This window comes from Adelges cooleyi, unplaced genomic scaffold (assembly GCF_023614345.1).
Source record: "Adelges cooleyi isolate 19-005CV unplaced genomic scaffold, UGA_ACOO_1.1 ACOO_flye_CR_arks_rails_tigmint_CR_PRNA_21, whole genome shotgun sequence".
Taxonomy (NCBI): domain Eukaryota; kingdom Metazoa; phylum Arthropoda; class Insecta; order Hemiptera; family Adelgidae; genus Adelges; species Adelges cooleyi.
The window spans coordinates 12,066,023-12,087,869 of NW_026095871.1; the positions used below are offsets into that span (position 1 = coordinate 12,066,023).

At 32.8% G+C, this 21,847-nt stretch overlaps 1 protein-coding gene across 1 annotated transcript in view; it reads right to left on the reverse strand.

Annotated features, from left to right (window-relative positions):
• The window catches only part of LOC126834460 (lachesin-like), a 63,224-nt gene that overhangs the window by 22,536 nt on the left and 18,841 nt on the right, over positions 1–21,847 (reverse strand). The window contains exon 2 of the mRNA XM_050566390.1: positions 18,047–18,208. Within this exon, the coding sequence (XP_050422347.1) occupies positions 18,047–18,110 (64 nt within the window). The 5' untranslated portion in view covers positions 18,111–18,208. The remainder of the gene's footprint in view (positions 1–18,046; positions 18,209–21,847) is intronic.

A 21,847-nucleotide genomic window follows, 5' to 3' on the forward strand; every position in this document is an offset into this window, starting at 1 on the left:
ATCGCTATGGATGTTTCACGGTAAAAAATATACATAATACAAGGCAATAGCGAAAGACTTGGTCGACCAAGCCGTAGGTACATCGTACAATGTTAGTTCTGTGTTGATGTAATTCGTATTTGCTGATCAAATCGACAGTGTTATATTAGATTTCACCGTCGGGTTGTTGCGCGTCGATAAAAAATTTAATTATAAACAAAAACCGTGTGTGTGTAGGGGTCAGAGGGAAAACGGAGGAAGATGTTTGCATATTGTGTGCAAAGAAAACAAGTGTACAACTTTACGTTACGTTTAAACGATATTGGGAACACAGTGTAATGCAATTTCCCTCGTGGAACAGGTATACCAAAATTCGAATTGTACATATTATACGACCAGAGGAAAAGGACACAACAAACAATTGTGTGCTGTGTCCACCTTTTAGCTGTAGCCCCGAACCGTATGTGTATTGCCCGCAGGGAGTCGTATAATATTATGTAAGGCAATGAAGTCACCCCCTCCCCCTTCTACCTCTCTTTTAAGGTGTCCCGGACACGTTGAGAGGACGATTCGACTAGCTAGCTGACCCTGTGTATAGGGGACAATTTGCTTATACTTCTTTCCCTCGCAAAACGGTCTAATTTATGCACATTCGATTTTGTCGTCGGACGCTTTTTCCATTTTCGCGAACCGCGTACGTGACGAACGCGCACGCACAATTATAGGTATATTATATGTGTATAAAAGGAGGAGATAAAAAAAAAAAAAAAAAACTACATAAAAGAATATTGTACCCGAGAAGAAATTTCAGCGGCTGGTAGCGCAAAGAGAAGCGATGGCGGGCGCGCGCGCGCGTGTGTGTGTGTGCTAATGTTTTTTAAGTATTTAAACGATTATTACAAAAAACAAAGCTCGCTCACACCGTCAAAGCTTGGCCGGGGTATGTGCGCGATATCGTAAAAACCGTTTATCGTAGAACACCCGGTGTTAAACTTTTACTCACAAACGCACACAATCGGAATATACACACAACGGCACTCTGCTGTTCAAAACGGTCTCTTTTAATAAGTTCTCCGAACTCTGCACAGCATACGGCCGACGCCTCCTGCACCACCAATTGAAGCACTGCCACCCCCGCACTAACTTCACCCAAGTATGCGCGTGTGTGTATTATATAATAATGAACTTCGTCTCGTTGGCCGCCTGAGTTATAACACACAGGGCGGACTATTATTATAATTAAAAGTCGTAAATCGGGCACGGGTTATATTCGGCTGTAGCTGTGCTTTTGGCGGCGGATAGTGTGTGTGTGTGTGTGTGTATACTTAAGTTCCCCGATCCGGACGATTAGCTTTTCCCCGTGCTGTACATATTGTACTAGCTGCGTTTGAATATCGCACGTCCCTCCGGAGACCGAACGAACCCCCCGGAGGCGGCTATTGTTCTGCCACAGCAGATTTTAGCACTTCAGACCTCTCCTCGGCGCGGACCGAATTGTGTTATCGCCTTTACCGTCGTGTTGTCCCGTCGCCGCCGCAATGTTTGCTCCACTACTTTGTGGTTGATTCGTCTTATTAGCAGGCGCAGAAGTTAGTCCGACGTCGAGTAGGTACCCACCCCCCCCAGGTGTCTTTATCCTACATAAATATATTAATCACAGGCGACTGCTTTCCGACATTGCACGGTCCTCCCGCGCACAAGCCCGGCGGTGTGTCGACTATGTGCGAGACGGGCACAAAGGACAATACCGTGTACCGGACCCGGAAAGCTTTTTGTAAACATTTTTAGCGAAAGTTTATGAAAAAAATGTTTTTTTTTTTTTGTTTTATAGCTTTTGAGTACATCAAAGTCTGGTTCTTAGAGCCTAAAGTTGTAGTTAGAATTTCAGTAATTTCTTTATCTTTATAAAGCGTCATTAGGTCTTGTATCTTATTATTGTTAACGAAGTAACAGCGATTACTAATATGCCACATGCATACTTAGTTCTTGTTTTTGTACAGAGCTTTATAAAACGTATTCAAGTTGACCTGTTAAAAGTGTAATCCAATTTACATTAGGAGAGAGCAATTTTTTTTATTAAATGTTTACTTACACGTTTAATCTTTACGTCACGTCTGATAACACTCATGTGAACCTTTGAACGATAAAATAAATGCGAAGACGACACCCATCTATAGTTTACATATAGAAGGTGTTTACTACTATAATATGGTAATTTCTAATTAAATTGTTATAGTAGTATCATATTTTGTTTTAGTTTTGACGCATTAATCCATCATTATAATCTTTATCTAACGGTACACGTTGTAGTAAAAATTCATTTGTGTGTAAACAGTCTTGTGGTTATATTATAAAATTAGCAAGAGACTGCGAGGGAAATAACGCGGTAGATATCATTGTATGTGCTTGATAACAAAGGCGTTGCCGTGAAGTGTATACGGCAGATAAGTCCCCCTACAGGTATTTTTATTTACATTAGTTGTTTGTGGGCAAGTATTTTCGGTATAAAAAATGTAACGTTTGCATAATTGATAATAATACGGTAGTGTAAATATGATTTCAACCCCTTAATTTAAAACGTCTAAGGCCCGTGGGTAGGTCTTTCGTGAGAATATATTTTACCGAAAGTGCTGCAAAACAAAAGTCGTTTGTTTTAATTTTATTACACAACACAAATTGAATATTATTATTTAGATTTAAGGGTAAACGGTTGTATTATGTATGATTTGTTTAAAAAAGAAAACATAATCTCACTTTGTTGTATATATAAGCTAACCAAAATAAACCGCTGCTTGTATGCTAATGTCGGCAAATACGAAGCGTGAAAGATCTTCCACACGATAATAATGCGAAGGTGGAGTACAGCACGAGGAGGGATGAACTACGGAATAAGTGCTTGTTCGCCGAAGGGATGTTTGTTCCTTGTCTATTTGGCTTACTGGTACATCCAAGTACATTATATACAGTAAATAAGTGAAATTATTGGAAGGGTCATCCTAACGTTTTATGATGAATACGATATCAAAGTGTAGTAAGCATTTTGTTCTCGCATGACCGATGTTGGGTTCGTGTAAGTTATGGAATACTCAGAAGGCGTACATATTTTTCTCGTAGAAATTTAATACTATCTATCGACTGTCCGGAGTCGAATACTATTACTTATTTGATCGTCCGGCTTTGGGTCATAATATGTAAATATAAAATTGATCTACACAACAATACCATACAAGCGTGTGTGTAAATTTTGCAAGCAAACATTAGGATGATAACGTTGTTAGTTGGTTAAACACAAAAAAAAAACCACCCACTTATTAAAAAACCCTTCCCCCGGACAGTAGAGAAGGGACGCAATGGGGACGACTTTTGAAAGTTTTTCAGAACGCCTTCGAAGAAACTTGGTACTATGTTGTACTATATAATAGTATTTAACTAATTTATCTGTTATTATAAAATCATACTTGAGTAAATTTACTGTAATATCAGTTACCATTTTATAACAAAAATTGATATTCAAATGTTGTTATAGAAATAAAGCATTTTTTTTTAATGTACTTAATATAAAATGTATCAGTTATAGTCGTGAGTGAGTCAAAAATATGGAGGCTAAGTCAATAAAACTACATTTTGCCGGACAGCAGATACAAATTTTAGTATATTATTTTTTGTAGGTGAATTCGTATTAAATTATTAAAAATAATATTTGTTGTGTACAATCAAATGACTTTTTGGAAGGATGTATTGTGGGTAATTTTTAAAAGTAAAATATGGTAACCTAGTTATGAAACGGACTTATTTAAAAAAATAATGGTATTATAATTATTAAACCTAAGACTTTTTCAGTTTTTTATTTTTTAAGTTACAGGAAAAAATGGGAGTACGGTTGAGTATTTTGTGCCGATATAAATAATATTTAGTCTAACTTTACTTCTTCTTTTCTTAAAGAAAGGATCTTTTAACGCTAATATTTTATATAGTCATTATTCAAAGTTAGTTATTGAACAGTCATCATCATCCAACGTTGCATCATATTGCTTTTAAGAGGTTTATTAAATATTTTACAAATTGCTATTTGACTTTTATAAGTCATCATCTCGATTTATCCTTACAAAATAATAATATTAAAGCTTCATTTACTATTTTTATTACCAACTTGAATAATTAAATGCATTGTGATAATGAATATTTCAACATATTATTTTAATCTAAAACAATCATTTTACAGAAAAACCAGGTTTAAAATTATCACACCGTTCATAATAAAGGTTTTAAATAGTTGTGTAAGTTAAACATAGCTACACAGAAACCGTTTTTGCTTGGCCCATGACAGTTTTAGCCATTCATAATCAAATTAATTTCTATGGAATATCTATTCCATAGAAATTAATTTCTGAGGGCTATAAGTTAGCTGATTTCACTGGTCTGCAACAAAATCCTCCTTCAAAAAATTATGTCATAAATATGAAGATTTTGATGCTCTGAATCTGTTCCCAGTGGTCGATTTTTTCTATCACGTCTAGATTTTTCGATATGAATTTTCGTAGTACAAAAGCTGATAACTACCGACAAATCATTCGAGAGCTTCTTTCTGCTTATAAAGCTTTAGGGTGCAATATGTCACTCAAAATTCATTTTTTGGACTCTCATGTAGATTTCTTTCCGGAAAATCTTGGTGCCGTATCAGATGAGCATGGTGAAAGGTTTCATCAGGATATTATGCATATTGAAAGACGCTACAATGGAAAATGGTCAGCCGCAATGCTTGCTGATTTTTGTTGGTCGATTTGCCGAGAAACTTCGATGGAAACGATGAAAAGGAAAAAAACTACAAAATAATTTGAATTATATTACCATAATGAGATAAATATACTGATATTTCTATAACTTGTGACTGTAAAATTAGCATTTTTCACTGTAAAACTTAGACCGTAGTCTTTTTTCACTTTTTTATATTTGTAGTTACTTTGATGATATTGTTTTTTGATTAAATAGACATGATATTCAAAATCTATGTGTTGTATTTATTTGTATGTTAAATTCCGTGTTTAGAGCACCAAATATGATGTTATCATGCATGAGAATAATAAGGAGAAAAACAAAATTTTTTTTTGCAGACCAGTGTTTTTGATAAATTTAAAGAGTTTTCTAATGTCTCATGAACTACTAATCAAGTCAAACGGCAACGATGATCGATGCATCGGTACCGGTGCCGCCGTCCACGGTGGGTGCGTCACGTGAAGCCGTGATCAGCGATGGTCAAACTTCGGCAAGTATACTGAATATGACATGTCCACATACAGTTTTATACGTTTTTTCTTACAATTTTAAACGACACTTGGCCTTGCTAATATTACCTCTACAATCCCATCTATAATCTTGGCATTTGGGTTTTATCGTTAAATTCGTTGTATAAATTACTTAGTTCGTGTAATACTATCACAGGTCTAACGATCTACACGTGAACACTTGTATACTTATATACTGAAATCGTTTTTCCCACCTTCGTCGTTGTAGGTGTAGTTGAGTCTTATCTTAGACACATTATTACCGACTCCGCCGATGTCTGCCGAAAAATTGATCCCATTGACAGCGGAATTAATTGAATTATTTTCAAAATGTGGCTGCTTTCTGGAACACCCTTTATATTATATATTTATGTACGGTTAGTTTTAAATTACAGAAATGTTTTAAAATAAATATTTGATGTTATCTGAGATCTCAAACATAAATCATAATGTTAAAATCAAGGGCGTCCCAGGAATTTGTCAAGGGGGGGGGAGTCAAAATATTTTCAATATTTAGTTTTACTATCCGAGGAAAACGGTTACACGTCTTGACGCCAATGATAACCCGAAATGACGGTGAGGAGACGGTAAGCGGCAACTTCCTCGAGAGCGCAATCACCAATGCGGCGGTCTACGATCACCCAGGCCATCGCGTATACTGTGATTAGCCGTTCTTTTTGGCTTTTTTGTTAACTATTTCTTGACTCTTGTTATTATTTCTATAACTGTATTTACTGTAACCTTAATTGATAAATTGTTTTGGGAAATATATATATACATTTTTGAATTACGGTGAGGACGGTAGGCGGCAACTTCCTCTAGAGCGCAATCACCAACGCGGCGGTCTACGATCACCCACTTTGGGCTTTTTTGTTAACTATTTCTTGACTCTTGTTATTATTTGTATAACTATATTTACTGTAACCTTGATAAATTGATAAATTGTTTTATGAATAGTATACATTTTTGAATATACTATGTATTTGTGTGCATGTGAAAATGTCTGTAATTATTTTCCCATTTAGTTTAAAATAAAATATACGCTACAGTGCCTCCAAGTTGTTAAGAAGTGGAAAACACCGGATTATAAAGTAGTAAAGACGTGGGTTCGACGGTGTCAATAAAGACACTAGGTTTGTATTATTACAAGAAAAAACATAAACAAAATTTAACGAATACACTTTGGTTTTCAACAGTGAAGAAAGAAATAAAAATATAAAAAGAGGTCTCTTTTAACATATAAGTTTTAACGTGTTATTTTATTTAGACTACAAGTTGAATACAAATTGCGTTTGAAAACACTTGGCAATAAATGCATTATGATGAATATTAATATATTGACTTAAACGGCAATACTGTCACACTTGTGGTTTGGCCAACTCCTGGTTTGCTTCGACGTTCATCCATCTCCTAATTTCTCGGTTCTTTTGAGATACCTTGAAGAGACAGGAACGGTTAGATAATATTATAACCGTTACAATAGGTGTACGCATTTCTGCGATTTCCAACAACTTGCAATCAGACTTCTTCTGTTCTTCGTCTACCGCAGCTAGACAGTTACCAAATGAACAGCATTATGATGACAATATCCTTTTCCAGTTCAGAGTGAACATTAAAATTGTATTAAAAATATAAATGTTTTATTCACCATAATAATGTAAAACAAAGCAATAGTTATATGTTCAGTATAATATTATTAATTAGATACTGTCATAATTACGACTTTGAAACGGTCTACGGCCTACATATAGCCCTTAGTGATATTCAATTTTTTAGGTTTTATAATAAGTATTTTTACTCTAGTACTATAAAAAAGTCACTAAAAATTAAAAACTTATTTGCTCCATCATATTTTTTTTTTTGCATACAAATGTAAAGCATTCAGACATTAATGTAAATACATGTATACCGTCATTTGTGCTATTTGGAAAGAATATTTGTCCGTGCTTAGCTCTCAACAATAGACTATTATACTGTTATTTATCGTGTATACAATTTATAGCAGATTTTACGTTGACACCTTTTTCATTTTTTTTTTTACCTTTAAACAAAAATCTTTATAGTATGCGTAAAGCTTTATTTTACGTAGTATTTTCGTCATGTTTTCTCCTCGTTCAAAGTATCCATCGCTCTGCACGTACCAATTACCGCATTCTTAGCCGGTGGGTATAAAATAACTCAAAGGTATTTTTAATGTATACATTGGACCCAAATACAGTGTGTGTGTGTGTGTGTGTGTGTATGTGAATATCTATTACCAAAGGCTTCGAAATTGCAGCGATTCAAGTTATCCGAAACATTAGCGGTTGTTGTTCGCATTCGGCGATTCTTTCGGTCGTGCATTAAAGAAGTTGTCCGGTCCTTAAACACGCACGAGAGCACACACGACGCAAAGCCTTTGTAACAAATTAAATCTGTTTTTGGTTATTAACCAAATTACTGGGTGATCCCAGTCGGAGGCGGTAGAGAGAGAGAGATACGCCGCAGTAGCCGTGAGGTCGAAGTATAGATTGTGCCGGCGGCGGCGGCGGCGTGGTGGTAAAATTGCGTTTTTATTGCTAAACGTCGGCCGAATTAATCCTTTTTTCGGGTGCTTCCACATAATGGCTGTATTTAATAAAAATAGAGACCGGCCGAGAGACACCGCCGAGAAGGGAAAATGTATGGTTTTTAATATAACCGAATTGGCGGGGGAAAAATTAGCCCCTTCGCTTTTCTCACGTTACAGTAGAACTCGATGGTCGTAAATCTGACATCAGATTTAATATTTATTATGATTTCGAGTGACAACCACCGCCATAAAGCATTCGGACGACAACATCAAGTGAATACTGAGAGAGAGCGAGAATGGAATGAGAGAAATATTTTTAAGAATAAACGACGGAGGGGACAAAACGGGGAGGACAAAAAAACTACTTATCGTTGCACAATAAATTAAACCAAAACCTAATAAGAAAGTTTCTTTTTGGATCTTTTACTTCGGTTACTTTATGAAAAACTCGTCGGAAAACATAATACATCTGAGTATACGAATAATATGATACATAATACATATTATTCGCTTTTTTGTTTTATTCAAAACTCGACAAACCGAATAAGTTGAAAAGTATATTAATATGATATATTTTTAAACAATAGGTATACCAGTAGGTATTATAATATATTATTTTGGATAGCGCGTGGAAGAGACAAAATAAGTTTTAAGAAAAGTAAATTTTTCGGATAAAGGTAAATGCATCTACATAATAAATTATTATTATTTGTTTTAAATATTTCAGAGAAAGAATTAGCTAATAAAATTTAACACTTATTTCGATCATAATAATTTCGTTAAGCACCATTTAAATTAATTATCTGTTTCTTTTTTATTTAGAACAAACGAAACATGTTATTATGAACTTATATTAGATTTCGAATGAACTACAAAATTATTGTTTGTCCTTAAATTTTGATTTTTTACATAAAATATATGTAGATATGTAGCATTAGTTCCAAATTGATTTGAGGTAATTTTGATCTAAGCTTTAGTTTGAAACATCAAGTATAGTGTAGTATAGACATGAAAATAGTTACACTACCTTTCAGAACCCTCGAAAGACATAAAATATATTATGTATTTTGTAAGTACGATTTAATAGCGTACACGTCTTTAAGTTGCGGCTATACTTGAATATTTATTTATTTATTAAATATTTTACTCCCGTGGAAGGGCAAATTATTAACGATTTACACGTGTAAAAAATAACATAAACAATACAAATTATTAATATTAATGAACCGTCAAAGATTATAAGGGTAAATGACAATTCATTCGGGTAAACGTTTTATTATTTACTGATTTGCTAAAACCATTATTATAGTTAATTAATTTGTACCTTCCATAGCCGATGAAGACTTTGTTGTTGTTAATGGGTAGCAATTGGAATAATGTACTTATGTGTTCGTGAGGCACCTTTGAAGGGTTTTTAACATTGTGTTCATATATTATAATCTACGTTTTTAATGCACGACCTATTGCATAATATTATTAGTGATTATGCTAAATAAAAGGTTAAGAGCAATTATTTCAAACGTGCCTTTCATACTGAATACACTAACTACACTACACTTTTTCCATCTTTACATCATACTAATTGCGCAACTAACTCGTTTATTGTGTTACACAAAAAGTTGTGGCCCGCCTGAGTCGTCTTAAGCCCAGTAGTCTAATAATTTTCTAACTTTACCGCTTTAATCTAAAACTGTAATTGAAATAGCAAAAAAACAACAAGAACAATAAAATAACGCAGATGAGTTCATATTATATTGTATTATTAAATAAAAAAAAATATATATTCAGCTATTAAAAAGAACGGTAAAACGGCGTTTTGTATTCTGAAGTAGTTTCTGTCTCGTGCTCTCCTCTTCTCTACCGGTCCCAACATTAAGCAATTCAGTCTCTCCTGTACAAGCTATTATTATAAAAAAACCTCATTTGAAAAATAACTGAACGTGTACTTCGGTGACCGTTTTTTTTTACGGTTAAAACTTAGTCTTACCGACATTTCCATTATACCGCGGAATAGATTTGGTTATTCCAACCGAGTCTTTGTTTATGGCATAATCATACACACACATGTGAGTTTAAAATATTAATTCAATTTTTGCTCCCCAAAAAAGTTCTTAGGACGCAAACGGGTCCCGTGGGAAATCGATCGTACCTGCATTATTATTTTTTAACTGGCATTTGACATGTATCTGAAATATCACTCTCATTTGCAGAAAATGCGTTTTTAGATTTTCTGATAAATCACAGAGTCCTAGCTGATCGACTAGATTAGAAAGGTCTCACATTATTTCTAGTCACCGTATATACCTGGGTTTAATTTTAATGTAAATCCACTGTGATTCTATAAAGGAGTTTTGGATCCAAATTTCAACAGTCGAAAGTTAAAACTTAAGAAAATATTAAGAAAAGTAACTTGGTGAGATGATGTAACGTGGACCGTTGATCGATTGTACAGTTGCCAACGGTTTAACAATTTTACCACACTCAGCTCGTCGAAATTAAAATGTTAAACAGACATTATACGAATTCATCGTGTCCAGATTATTCGGGTAAGCTCAGCGGTCAATCATAATACCTTAAACGCGCTTCATCGCCATCATCCGTGAGCTGTCGGTTTATCCAAAGGCGTTGTTATCGCGGTTATTGTTATTGTGCACTTGGACGGTTTTTGGCTGATTGGTTTTGCACGGCCACCAAAGATTTGGTGCGCTCAAAAACGTTTTCGACAGCTATACTCACACCGCACGGCGGTTTTTATCTCGGCTTAGCCAGACGGTAAAGTGCATCAATCATTTTTTGTTTCCTTTGCTGAATTCTGCCTGAAGGGTATGTATGTACGCTAGTGCCGAGGACGGCAAGGGAAATAATTACCCCGAGCACGAACGGACGGAATTATTAAGTGACGAGTATATGCAAACCTGATGGGAAATTGCATTTAAACGCAACGACGCCGGTATGGGAATTTCGGTAAAAGATAAATATTTTTTTTTTTGTAAAACATTTATTTACATTTTTTTTTCTAAATTCAATTCAGAGTTGAAGATCCAGCTTATTTTAAAGGCGTTCTATTACTACTTATTATAAATATTTTATCTCAAAGCCCAGCATGCCATAACATCATCACGTTACAGGTTACAGTAAAAATCAGCCTCAGGGCTGGGCCATGCAACAATGGCGCTCCTGGAGAAATAGAAATACTAGTCTTATGATTATAAGATTAGTATAGATTTTTTTTCAAAGATTGATGATTTCAACACTGTTTTTTACAGTACATGTAAAGATAGTCAAACCGTATATGTCCTAATGGAATCTTTTGTGACTTTACAATAGTTTAAGATGCATTACATCGCCTAACCCGTTCTTGGCTCGAATGTATACAACAAATACTATTATCACAGTGATTTTTTTTATTCTTAAAAAACTTTGGCATAATACTTTCGGATTTAAATAATATGCGTTGCATGGATGATGTCTTTGCAGAAATATCGAAACTGTAAAGTAAGAAAAGCATTCCATATATACATTGCAGCTGTATAAGCTTCCAGGCGGAGTGATTTCAATAACTGAAATAAAAAATTCACAAACAAAATCTCGTTTCTCTTATACATTTTAAACTTGTGCATAAAGCAAACATGTAAATGTATACTTACTACTAGCAAGAACTAAAACATACTAATCAAGGTATGGAAAATTTTAATGTATAATGGTTACCATAACAAAGTATTGATGATTTATATGTTTACAATTATTCATTTTTTTATAATAGATATGATTGTGTATCAATAAATACGCTTTTAGATTTTAAACTATTTTTACTAAATTCATTGTTAGTTTTTAGAGTTTTTCAAATCTCATTCTATAATGAATAATATAATCTGAGTAATAAAATATTATTTCTCCGATAGTTAGATTATTTTCATTAAGTGGTATACAGGGTTGTGGACATACGTATTATCTGCCTCTCATTTTATAGCATCATAATTATTAACTTACTTTGGATTTGATAACAAATGGTAAATTAATAAATATTTTAGGTGTGTCGTTGTTGTCAGACTAAATGAAATCCAGGCTCGTGAGTAGGTTTTGTTATTTTTCCAACTGTTTTATTAGACATAACGGTATTTGATGTAAACGTCACACCCACGACGTAATTAATCATTTCAGGAACAGGACATTAATTTAATTTATGTAATAACGCTTCACATGGTCAATAGCGCAGTAGGTAATAATACATTTACAGTTAATTACATACAAGTATGCATATGCAAAGTATATAGTTTGGGTTTTTGGTAATGAATTTGTGCAAATATGATTTTGTTTTTATAATATATAATTAATATTTAAATGATACATTAGTTTACATACGGGAGGTCCAATAATAAATATATATAAGCTTACAAAACTATAGTTACTGAATATTTTATTTAGTCAAACTGGAAAATAATTACATTAATCGACAAAAAAAGAAATAGTGACTTAATAAAATATCTCAAAAATTGACTTAAGCTCCATTTTCTTCGATTCTAAATATAATATCTAAATATAATTCTAAATAGTATTATAATACTATTGTAGTAATATCCAGTAGTATATATATATATTGAATTTGTATAAACCGCACAGATGAAAAGTAAAATGGATAATACATTTTCGCCGGGAAATTCGTACCGCTAACCTAATCACCTACATGGAACGTTTACACAAAGTCTTTTAGACAATTATACTTTGTGAGTATATACTGGCCATATACGAGTCTATATTGGCTTCTTAGCTTTTGATAATGTCACGTCCTTACATTATACTGTTTGGCGTGTAAATAATTCAATCGTGATGTTCACTGTGGATTCATTATTGTCGACTGAGCCCCTATTCAATTTACTCGAAGGATTAAAAAGCAATAGCGACCGACCTAACCGACTTGCACGCTCTCTCTCTCTCTCTCTGTTGCTGCCGAGTAACCTCTGCCAAAGACTTTTATCCTCTTTTATACGATACGGACCTCTTCGACAAAGGCGATATCCAAAGCTCACTCTGCCCCGACAAATACTCATGTAAAAAAGAGCTTACGATATAAGCAACAGCCAACAAAGCAATTTACCCGCCGCCCCGGCACATATATGTTTAAGCCCTTATAGTTAATGTACCATAGTGTAATTACTATAGACCGGACTGCGAAAAATAAAAAAGGAATGGTACAAATAATAATAACATTATTGTTTCCAGCGATACCTTTGGGCTTAAGCCGTGCGGCCAAGTATCTTGCTGTATGTTTATTCCGGTGGCAACAAAAATAAATTGGATTTCGGTAATTGAGAATTATGTCAACCTAATATATTTAACTTGAGATAAACAATATTGTAGAAAGTTCACACCAAGGAAACAAAGAAGAATCGTGTACACGTATAATGAGAAGTTTTTGTTACTAGTGATGTTTAAGAAAAAAATATTAACTTAACAGAAAGATATTATGTTATTATAATATTTATTTTCTTTATTTCGTGTATCGCAACAGCATCCTTTTATTCCGACAAGATATAAGTTGCTGATTACAAGTACAAAAATACTTTGATACATTCAAACGATATCTAAAATGGACGCGCAAAAACGTTCCTTAAAAATGAACGTTGGCATAAAGTTATTTGGTTGCGATTTTAGAACTCTAAGATGACTAACGAGATAACATCATTGTCCGTATGAGTAAACATAGTAGCCCCATATATCTTTGACTGTAGTGTCCAATCGCTAATAATTTTTCTGGTTGGCTTATCTAAATTTGCTATAGGATTTCACAAAAAAAAGTTTCACAAATTAGGGACCAGTAGTGAATTTTGGGGGAGGGAGGGGACGGCACCGGTACGATAACGATTTGATGGCCTTTGTTTTCGTTTTGATGGGAAGTGCGTTAACTTCAACGTACTTGAACTTCGCGTACTTGTTTAACTTTATAATTATTATTATTTTTTTTCATTTAAAGTCTCAATGAGATGTGCACGGAAAGCGCTTTGGAGCCAGCGATCCAGTTGTATATGATAACATAACAAAATAGGTTTGCCCTGCCCTAGTGGTTTCCATGTATCGCACTTTGTTTTGTAATGCGAAATGTAACCAAATCAAGATTTCAGAGCCGTTCGCGAATAGTACGACTTGGGTATTTGCACAGCCGTTTGTTATGCCCGAGACAACTCTTGCTGGACACATACTGATAAGAAGCAGTCTCCTGACACTGCGACCAACGTCTGTCGACATAATGATGAATGTTTTATCAGCAGCTACCGGGGACAGTGCACTGTTCCGTCTCCGGAATTCCCATCAAAGACTATGCAGAGTTATCGCGACCAAATCGTTGTTTTACATAATAGAATTAGAATATGCCTGCCAGTCTATGTATTTTAAACACTATATACAATAATAATAACTTGTACTTGTAATCGACAGCATAAACTTTTTAAATTAAATTTCATAGCGTATTATGTTAGTGGAAACGAATTTTCACAGACATGGTGTGCACTGAGAGTTTAGGCGCACCAATAACGCTTTTACCATAACGTATGCACGAATAGCCGAATTGGTCAGGAAAGTCGACTTAGGTCCCATCGAGGTACCTTAATCCCATTAAACGAACGAAACAACAAATTTTTAAGTTCTACGCCAATTCTTTCATATTGGATTTCTGTTTGGCGGAGGAGGAATTTAAGCGATTTTGAAATTCAATATTAAGCTTTTTTTTTTGTAAAAATGACACGGACATGAGATAATTTTGTATTTTTTTTTGACGTTTCTACTTTTGTAATGTACTACTTAGAGAAAACTGTTTGTTTCCAAACGCATTCAAAAAACAATAGTAGCCTCAAGAAATCAGAGAAAGTGACAATTATTATTGCGTGCAAAATTATTTATTCCTTTTTAAAATCGGAGAGAAAAAAACACCACTGACTAAGTACTAATGCCTACTTAAAATACGCTTTTTTTTGTGTGGCCAATTCTCTACAAGTATAACAACATCGCGAATAGTTAATGAAAGATTATACTTATCGTACGGATTATGTAAATAAGATTTCGGGAAAATCTCGCAAGGTCCAATGTTTAACCTAAAGCTTTACTCCCTCCTCGCTACAATTATTATTATTTAAAACAAGAAAATTATCAAAACAACAAAAAAAAAAAAAATTATACAAAATCATAATGAATAACCATCAGATTTAAATATATTAACTGATATTTTTGAATGCCTTTTTAATTCATTTTAAAGCTTTGTAATGTTTTAATTAGCATGACAATAATTATTCAAACGCCATCAAAACTTAGTCTTTATTTTATACTGTGTTGACAAGGCATAATACCGTTGTTTTGATTATGTTTTGCTATAGTTAATTTTGTAAAGCTCGAGGACGGTATAAAAATCGTTTTTATAAGATATAGTATTGTTTGTTTTTAGGAATATTATTTTAATAATTTATTTGTTGAATTTATAATGCAAAAATGTTTATATTTTATAATTTAAAAAATTCAGATTTATAAAGACAGTATGACTTGCTACTGCTGATTTCTTATATAAAATCCGAAATAGAGTCTAAAAAAATAATATGTACCTATTCCTGTTTAGCGATCGACATTTATATTTAATATAAATGACGTTACCGAAGTGTCCAAATCTAGTAAATATTGAGTATCCCAATTGTCCTTTTGTCCTACATATTTATCCATCTTAATTTTTTCAAAATTGCCGTAGTATACTTTTACTTTCCGCTGGTGATGTAAAACTTTGTACAATTAACTTTCAAAGTTGTGCGATTAACGGTAGATATTAGTTTGAATGCATTGAACATTTCCCACTAGTAGTAGAACTGCCAGTGCCGATATTAAGCTAAAGTCCGTCAAGTCGAGCTACTTCAATTATACAAAACAATGCACGCGAACAACAAAGCACTATCGATATTCAATAGTTGACGGTATGGTTGCCGAATCAAACTATTTTAATTGACAATAGTGTTTTGTGTGTGATGTAAGTTATAGTTGACTCGGTGTTGATTTGGACATTGTTACAGCGCATAGGTTATGGTTAACATTTTCTTTTGAGTCGCCTAATGAGTTCTAGATTCATCAACAATTAAATTTTTATGCTCTGGTAATTACGATCACCATACTGAATACAATTTCATTTGATTCCAGGTAAATTATACTTAGCTATTTTATGATGTAACCTGTAAATGGTTCGTGATTTACATGTATACTGTAACATATTATAAGTTTTTGTAGTTAAACTTTAATTGTTTTCAAAATAATACCTTTTAACTATAAATAGTAGAGGCTCTAGAATAAAAAAAACATATATTATAAACCATCCAAACGTCATCATTTGGGAACAATGGGATCCATAGAAATAATCATTAAATAGGTACCATTAAATTGGGTTTTGGATATCCGTAACAAAGCGTTTTGGCTGTTTGTCGTTGATAAAACATTTGCACATGTGAGCAAATCCGGATCCTATTAATAAAATCACATATTCATGGGAAGCCAGTTCCTGTGAAAGCTTTGAAGCCAAAGCAATATACTCGTATGCCAGCAATAGTAACTATACAATTATGTATAAAAATTCAGAGAAATTGAAATAAATTAAAAACGCTTTGCTAGTATTGTATACACATTCTATTGTGTTGTGTTGTTGGGGTGTGTGTATATATATATATGTGTATTATGAGATTTTGCGTGCAACCAAACTCGCGAAATGCCATTATACAATTGGTAGGTAATAATGTGATGTAGACGACGAATGAAGTAAGCACAACAATACAAAAAGAATATGCAATGGGATTTTTTGTATGTTGCGCCAAAAATGGGACGAGTTTACGAAATTAAATTTGCTTTGAAAATAAGTTTTGCCAAAGTGTATGAAGATTCTTTAGTAAAATTGCCGATTTCACTTTAGCAAGCCTATATTTTTGGCAATAAAGTTGAAATTTTAGACGTTCGAAAATAAACTTTTAAAACAAAGTATTTATGAAATTAAACAAAACCGTTCATGTTGCTGCCTAAAAAATGTATACTTTCAATTTGCTATGACATAAGCTGAGCTTTGATAGAATTGTTATCTGATATTTGGTTGTAATCATAACGACAATAATGTCCAAAACTGCCTAACCAATATTTATTTTATACAATATTTTTAAAAAATGTAGTAAGAAAACGCATTGTAATTTCTAAGTAATTACAAAATGTCAAACGCCGAGTGTCATTAAAAAACAGGTAAGACGCTTGGACAAATGGCGTAAACTCAAGTCACGTCTTCAAAACTTGACGTCGACATAATTCCCGCAGACGTGTCCGTTGACTTACCATCCTAACTTTTTTCCTTCATTATAATATCAATGTTTTTAACTTTTGGATAAAATTAGTCAACGGTTAAGTCATTAAAAATTGAATAGCTTATTTGTATAGTATCAAATCAATATGAGTACTAGAGTTTACTAGAAAAGTTAACATACCCCTCAAGTTGATAATAAATTCAAACGATATTAATAATAACTGTGTACAATCTCCAACATTCATTTTTAGTCGTTTTCAAATAAAATTACAAAATCTTCTTAGAATTTTATGCTACAGTAATTTTTTTTTTGTAATTATAATTGTTTTAGCTATAAAAATGTTTTATTTTAATTCGTACGCTCATTTTGTCTTCACGTGTTACATAAATTTGCCTCACTAAATCAAAAAATCATTATTTTATCTATAATATCATTATTATTTAAATAAGCCAATTATGTATGTAGGGTACTGAAAAACTTTAAAAACTTATTTTCAAAAATTACCCTAAACAAATATTTTGAACTTAAACAATGAAGTTTATTCTAGATAATTTAACATAATGAAGATTTTCTATAGAACTTTTTTAAGCTATAATAATAATTTCATAGAAAACATTTTTAATGCAACATACAATTTTGATTAAGGTGTATTCACTAAAATAGTGACAATAATAGTTTATTAAAAGTACGCTTTTGGATATATTGTTATATTTTCATCTTATTGCAAATGTACACTCGTTTGCTTTCATCAATTAAAAAAAGCCTTAATTGATAATAATACACTACTTAAAATCAAACAATAACTAATTTGAAAAAAATAATATTTACCACGTTTAAATTGATATTTGATTAGTAAAGAACTTTTTTCTATAAAGGTTTATAGTAAAAAATTAAAACTACTATAATTTGTATAATTGATTTTTCATACTTACATTTGGCGATAATGCAACCGTTAATGCAAAGCAATGCAACAATGATCAGATGTTCGTTGGCCATGTTAATTTTCGAACAACGAATTCCAGTTTAGTTGAACTTTTTGAATGTATGATTGTACATTTTGTTTCCTTCGAAGCCCATTTTTATGTGAAGTTGGCCTAGAAAATTAAACGTAGCATTATAAATTATATATAATATTGTTGTGTATGATAGTAAACTACCAAGAAAACTACATTTTTTTTTTTTAAAACTAGTATAACATTAGGTGTTAATAGGTTTTCAAGGCTTGTCATAAACTGCCGGCATAAATCGATAAAGAAATAAATCAATTGTAATTAACGCACTCGGATAATATTGGGGTTAAAATAATATCATTATTTACTAACTTTTTTTGTATGTTTTTATTATTTTTTGAACCTCTGTGATACGACAGAGCATATTTCGGATTAAAGTAACTGCAAACAAAACAATACGAAAAAAAAAAACGAGTAAATTTTTCACCGGGCGTTTTTTTTTTTTTTTGTAGACTTTTCTGACATAAACATAAATGGTGGGAAAAGAAGTCTATTGGGATTAGGGACACGTCGAAATAAATCAGGTACAGCATTTGTAAAACTAAACGAAGCGGATGACGTACAACTGGAGAAAAAGCTGAACAACAATTTTAAGCTCTAGTGTCCCATTCTTTTTATTATTTATTTATATTTTTAACGTCCGATGATTTGTGTGACGACTTTTGAACGCCGGTTCATTGCAGGCGTTCGCGTGACTTGCATAAGGCAATGATTACAATAGTGTAGTAATAATACTTATTATGGCTTAAAGAAAAACGGCGACTGCACACTGTAATAGGCGAATGATCTATATGCACGGTTTAATCATTTTTAGCGTATGAAATTATGGCATGTTAATACTTAACGGCCAGACGAGGAGTTTATCAATTTCAACACGTGTAACGTATACGAATTAAACTTCCGACCGGGAAGACGTTATTTATGCTCTTTTCAAGATTAATGGAATGTCTGCGCTGTATTATTATTATTATTATTATTGCATAACGCACTAAACGACTGGGCGGTACTGCAGTTGTATTATGATAGTATCACTTACAAAGATATTATACAAGTGTGCGGTTTGGTGTTACAACAATGTTTTTAAAATTTTTTATTTTTGTTTTGTGTCTGGTTATCATCTTGTATTAATCATCGGGTAACACAAATTTAACTAAACAAACTAACACCCGATTTTAAACATATATTTTATTTATCTATTTCTTGATTTTTTTCCCCCATCCCCTCTTTTTTCTAGCCTCCTCCAAATCCATTCCTATATTTATGACGATTTTTTTTCATGTAACATCCGTTATTAACAGCGTAGGGATGAAGGTGAGTAGATTGCGTGGTTATGGGGTTATAAGCGGCGGCAGTATGTCACGCACGGTCGTCGGTTCAATTTTCGGTCAATGACAGTTTTTTCTCTGTCTGTAGACAAAAAATAACTATATGTTCTACCCGTGTCGTCGTCCCAAACTTGTTCGATGGACGTTACAGAGGTAGCCAACGACCAGATGTAAAAATCATAAGTCCTATCATCCCCCGAGCCCGTTTGATAGGGGTGGACGCAAGACGTTAAGCCGGAAAACGTTCGGTTGAACTAATTAATGGGCTTCATTTTACAGCACGCCGTGTTAACGAAAATACTCTGTTAAAATATCCAAAAACATCCTAAGATACACGTCGTATATATGTATAATAGATTTTCACTTAGCCGGAAATCGATTAGCAGCCCGAGTGTGGTGTTCATAGATGTGCTCTTTGTGAACAAAACCAACTTTCGAGTATTACAAAATAAATATTTGTCTAAGCACGTATATGATATTATAGGCGGCACGTCAAGACTAATGCCAATCGAACGTCTCTCTCGTACTCATTAAATATCTTGAAGTTTTATATTATACTGAAATCAATCGCGTGCAAGGGAAACGTTCCTTGAAATCCTTTACGACCTCCCAAATAAATAAACACAACTACGACGATCAATTGCCCGTCGCTTGTGAATCATTTCTCGAAAACAGTCCTTAAGTTGACTTCTGTGTAGAAGAGTATAAAAAGAACTTTTATTACTTGTCTCCAGTTTCTCCGTGTATGCGATAAAAATCGTATATCCGGTACATGTGATGCACAGAGGATTTATAAAGCATTCGGCGGAGTAAGGGTGGAGGAATGAACACATATTTGTCAGTATATTTATTTAAAAGTCGGTGTTTGTAAATATTTGTTTTGTAAAAAAAAAGTCATTTTTAAAAGATTCATTTAATTACTTTATAATAAGAAGAAATGCTTCAGAAGAAATGTGCATAAAGTTGGGAAACATATTAAGTAAATCCGATTTTCTATTAATTTCAAAATAAACTCTATCTTAATGAGTTGGACTGAAAATAACATACATAATGTACTGCTAATTTATATCAGTACAGAACAAAAAATACTTCTTTACTATAAACATGAAAAATATTTCTTTATTATAAAATTCTATTTTTATATTTAATATGAAAATAAAAGATTTTATGCCCTATTATTTTTTACCAATTTAATATAAAAAGATTTACTGAATCCGAGTACTCTTGATCCAATGTCATTACATAAATCTATAAGGAAACAGAGTTGTACTTACGAAATCCTTCAATAAGGTCTAAAAAATAAATAAGTTTTCCCTTTATTCAACTGCAGACGATATTGATGTAACCCTATAAAATATTGTAGCTACTTAACCAATCGATTATAATGTACCTTTCTTACTTCGGGTAATCCACTAAACTCTAAAAAGATTTCAAAAAGTTCAAAATTAGTAAAGTTTTCCCTGCTTTTTTTAAAAACATTTTGTTGATAGGATACAATCATTTCCCTGGAAACTTATCCAAAGCATTCAAATAATATTTCATTACGTCGAAACGGAATCCTCATTTTTCCTCTTGTTTATTCGCATTTTATACATAATATAAAACATTGAAAAAAGTGGAATTTTTACAAATGATGATATAATTATTTTATTAGAACTGAAAATTATTACTGTTTACGTTTGTAAGGTTACGTGAAATAAGGTCTGGCGTTCAAAATAGATTAAATCCATTTTAAAAAAATTTACAGAAGATAAAAAAACGGAAAAATTAGAGTTTTTTTTTAGTTTTGTAACGCATTGTGCAAGCTACATTTTGACGCCAAAAAAAAATGTTATAAAAAGTAATGTATATATAAATAAAAAAAAAAAAAAAGTTTGGTATTTAAAAGATAGATTGTTTAACACCATTATCGCAGTTGAAGGGGCCTCTGTTAATAGTCTGTACTTCTATAAACGGACAAACTACATAATAAAAAATTGCTTTGAACCGAGTAGATTCAGACATTCTGATTAGACATATGTGACCCGGTATGCGGTGGCGTATGACATGACAACAAACGAACAGGAAGCAAATACTTTTGAGCCCATGAATACGATTGGATTTTGTTAATGCATTCCATTGCAACCACTCCAATACGCCGCGTGTTCGGTGGTCGGAATTGTATTTTAAATCTGATATTAATCCACGATTAATTTCAATGCCGCCGGATTACATTTCCCCTACACCATATAATAGAATATCAAATTATAATAATAATAAAAACTCTATTCAATTTATAATTCAAAATTCCGTTAAGCAGTTGAGAAGCAGCGATGGCGGTTCGATAGCGTCTTTGTTTATGATCAACGGTAATTTTGTGTGGGCAATTTTTTTTATAGGTTTAAAAACGTAACGATGT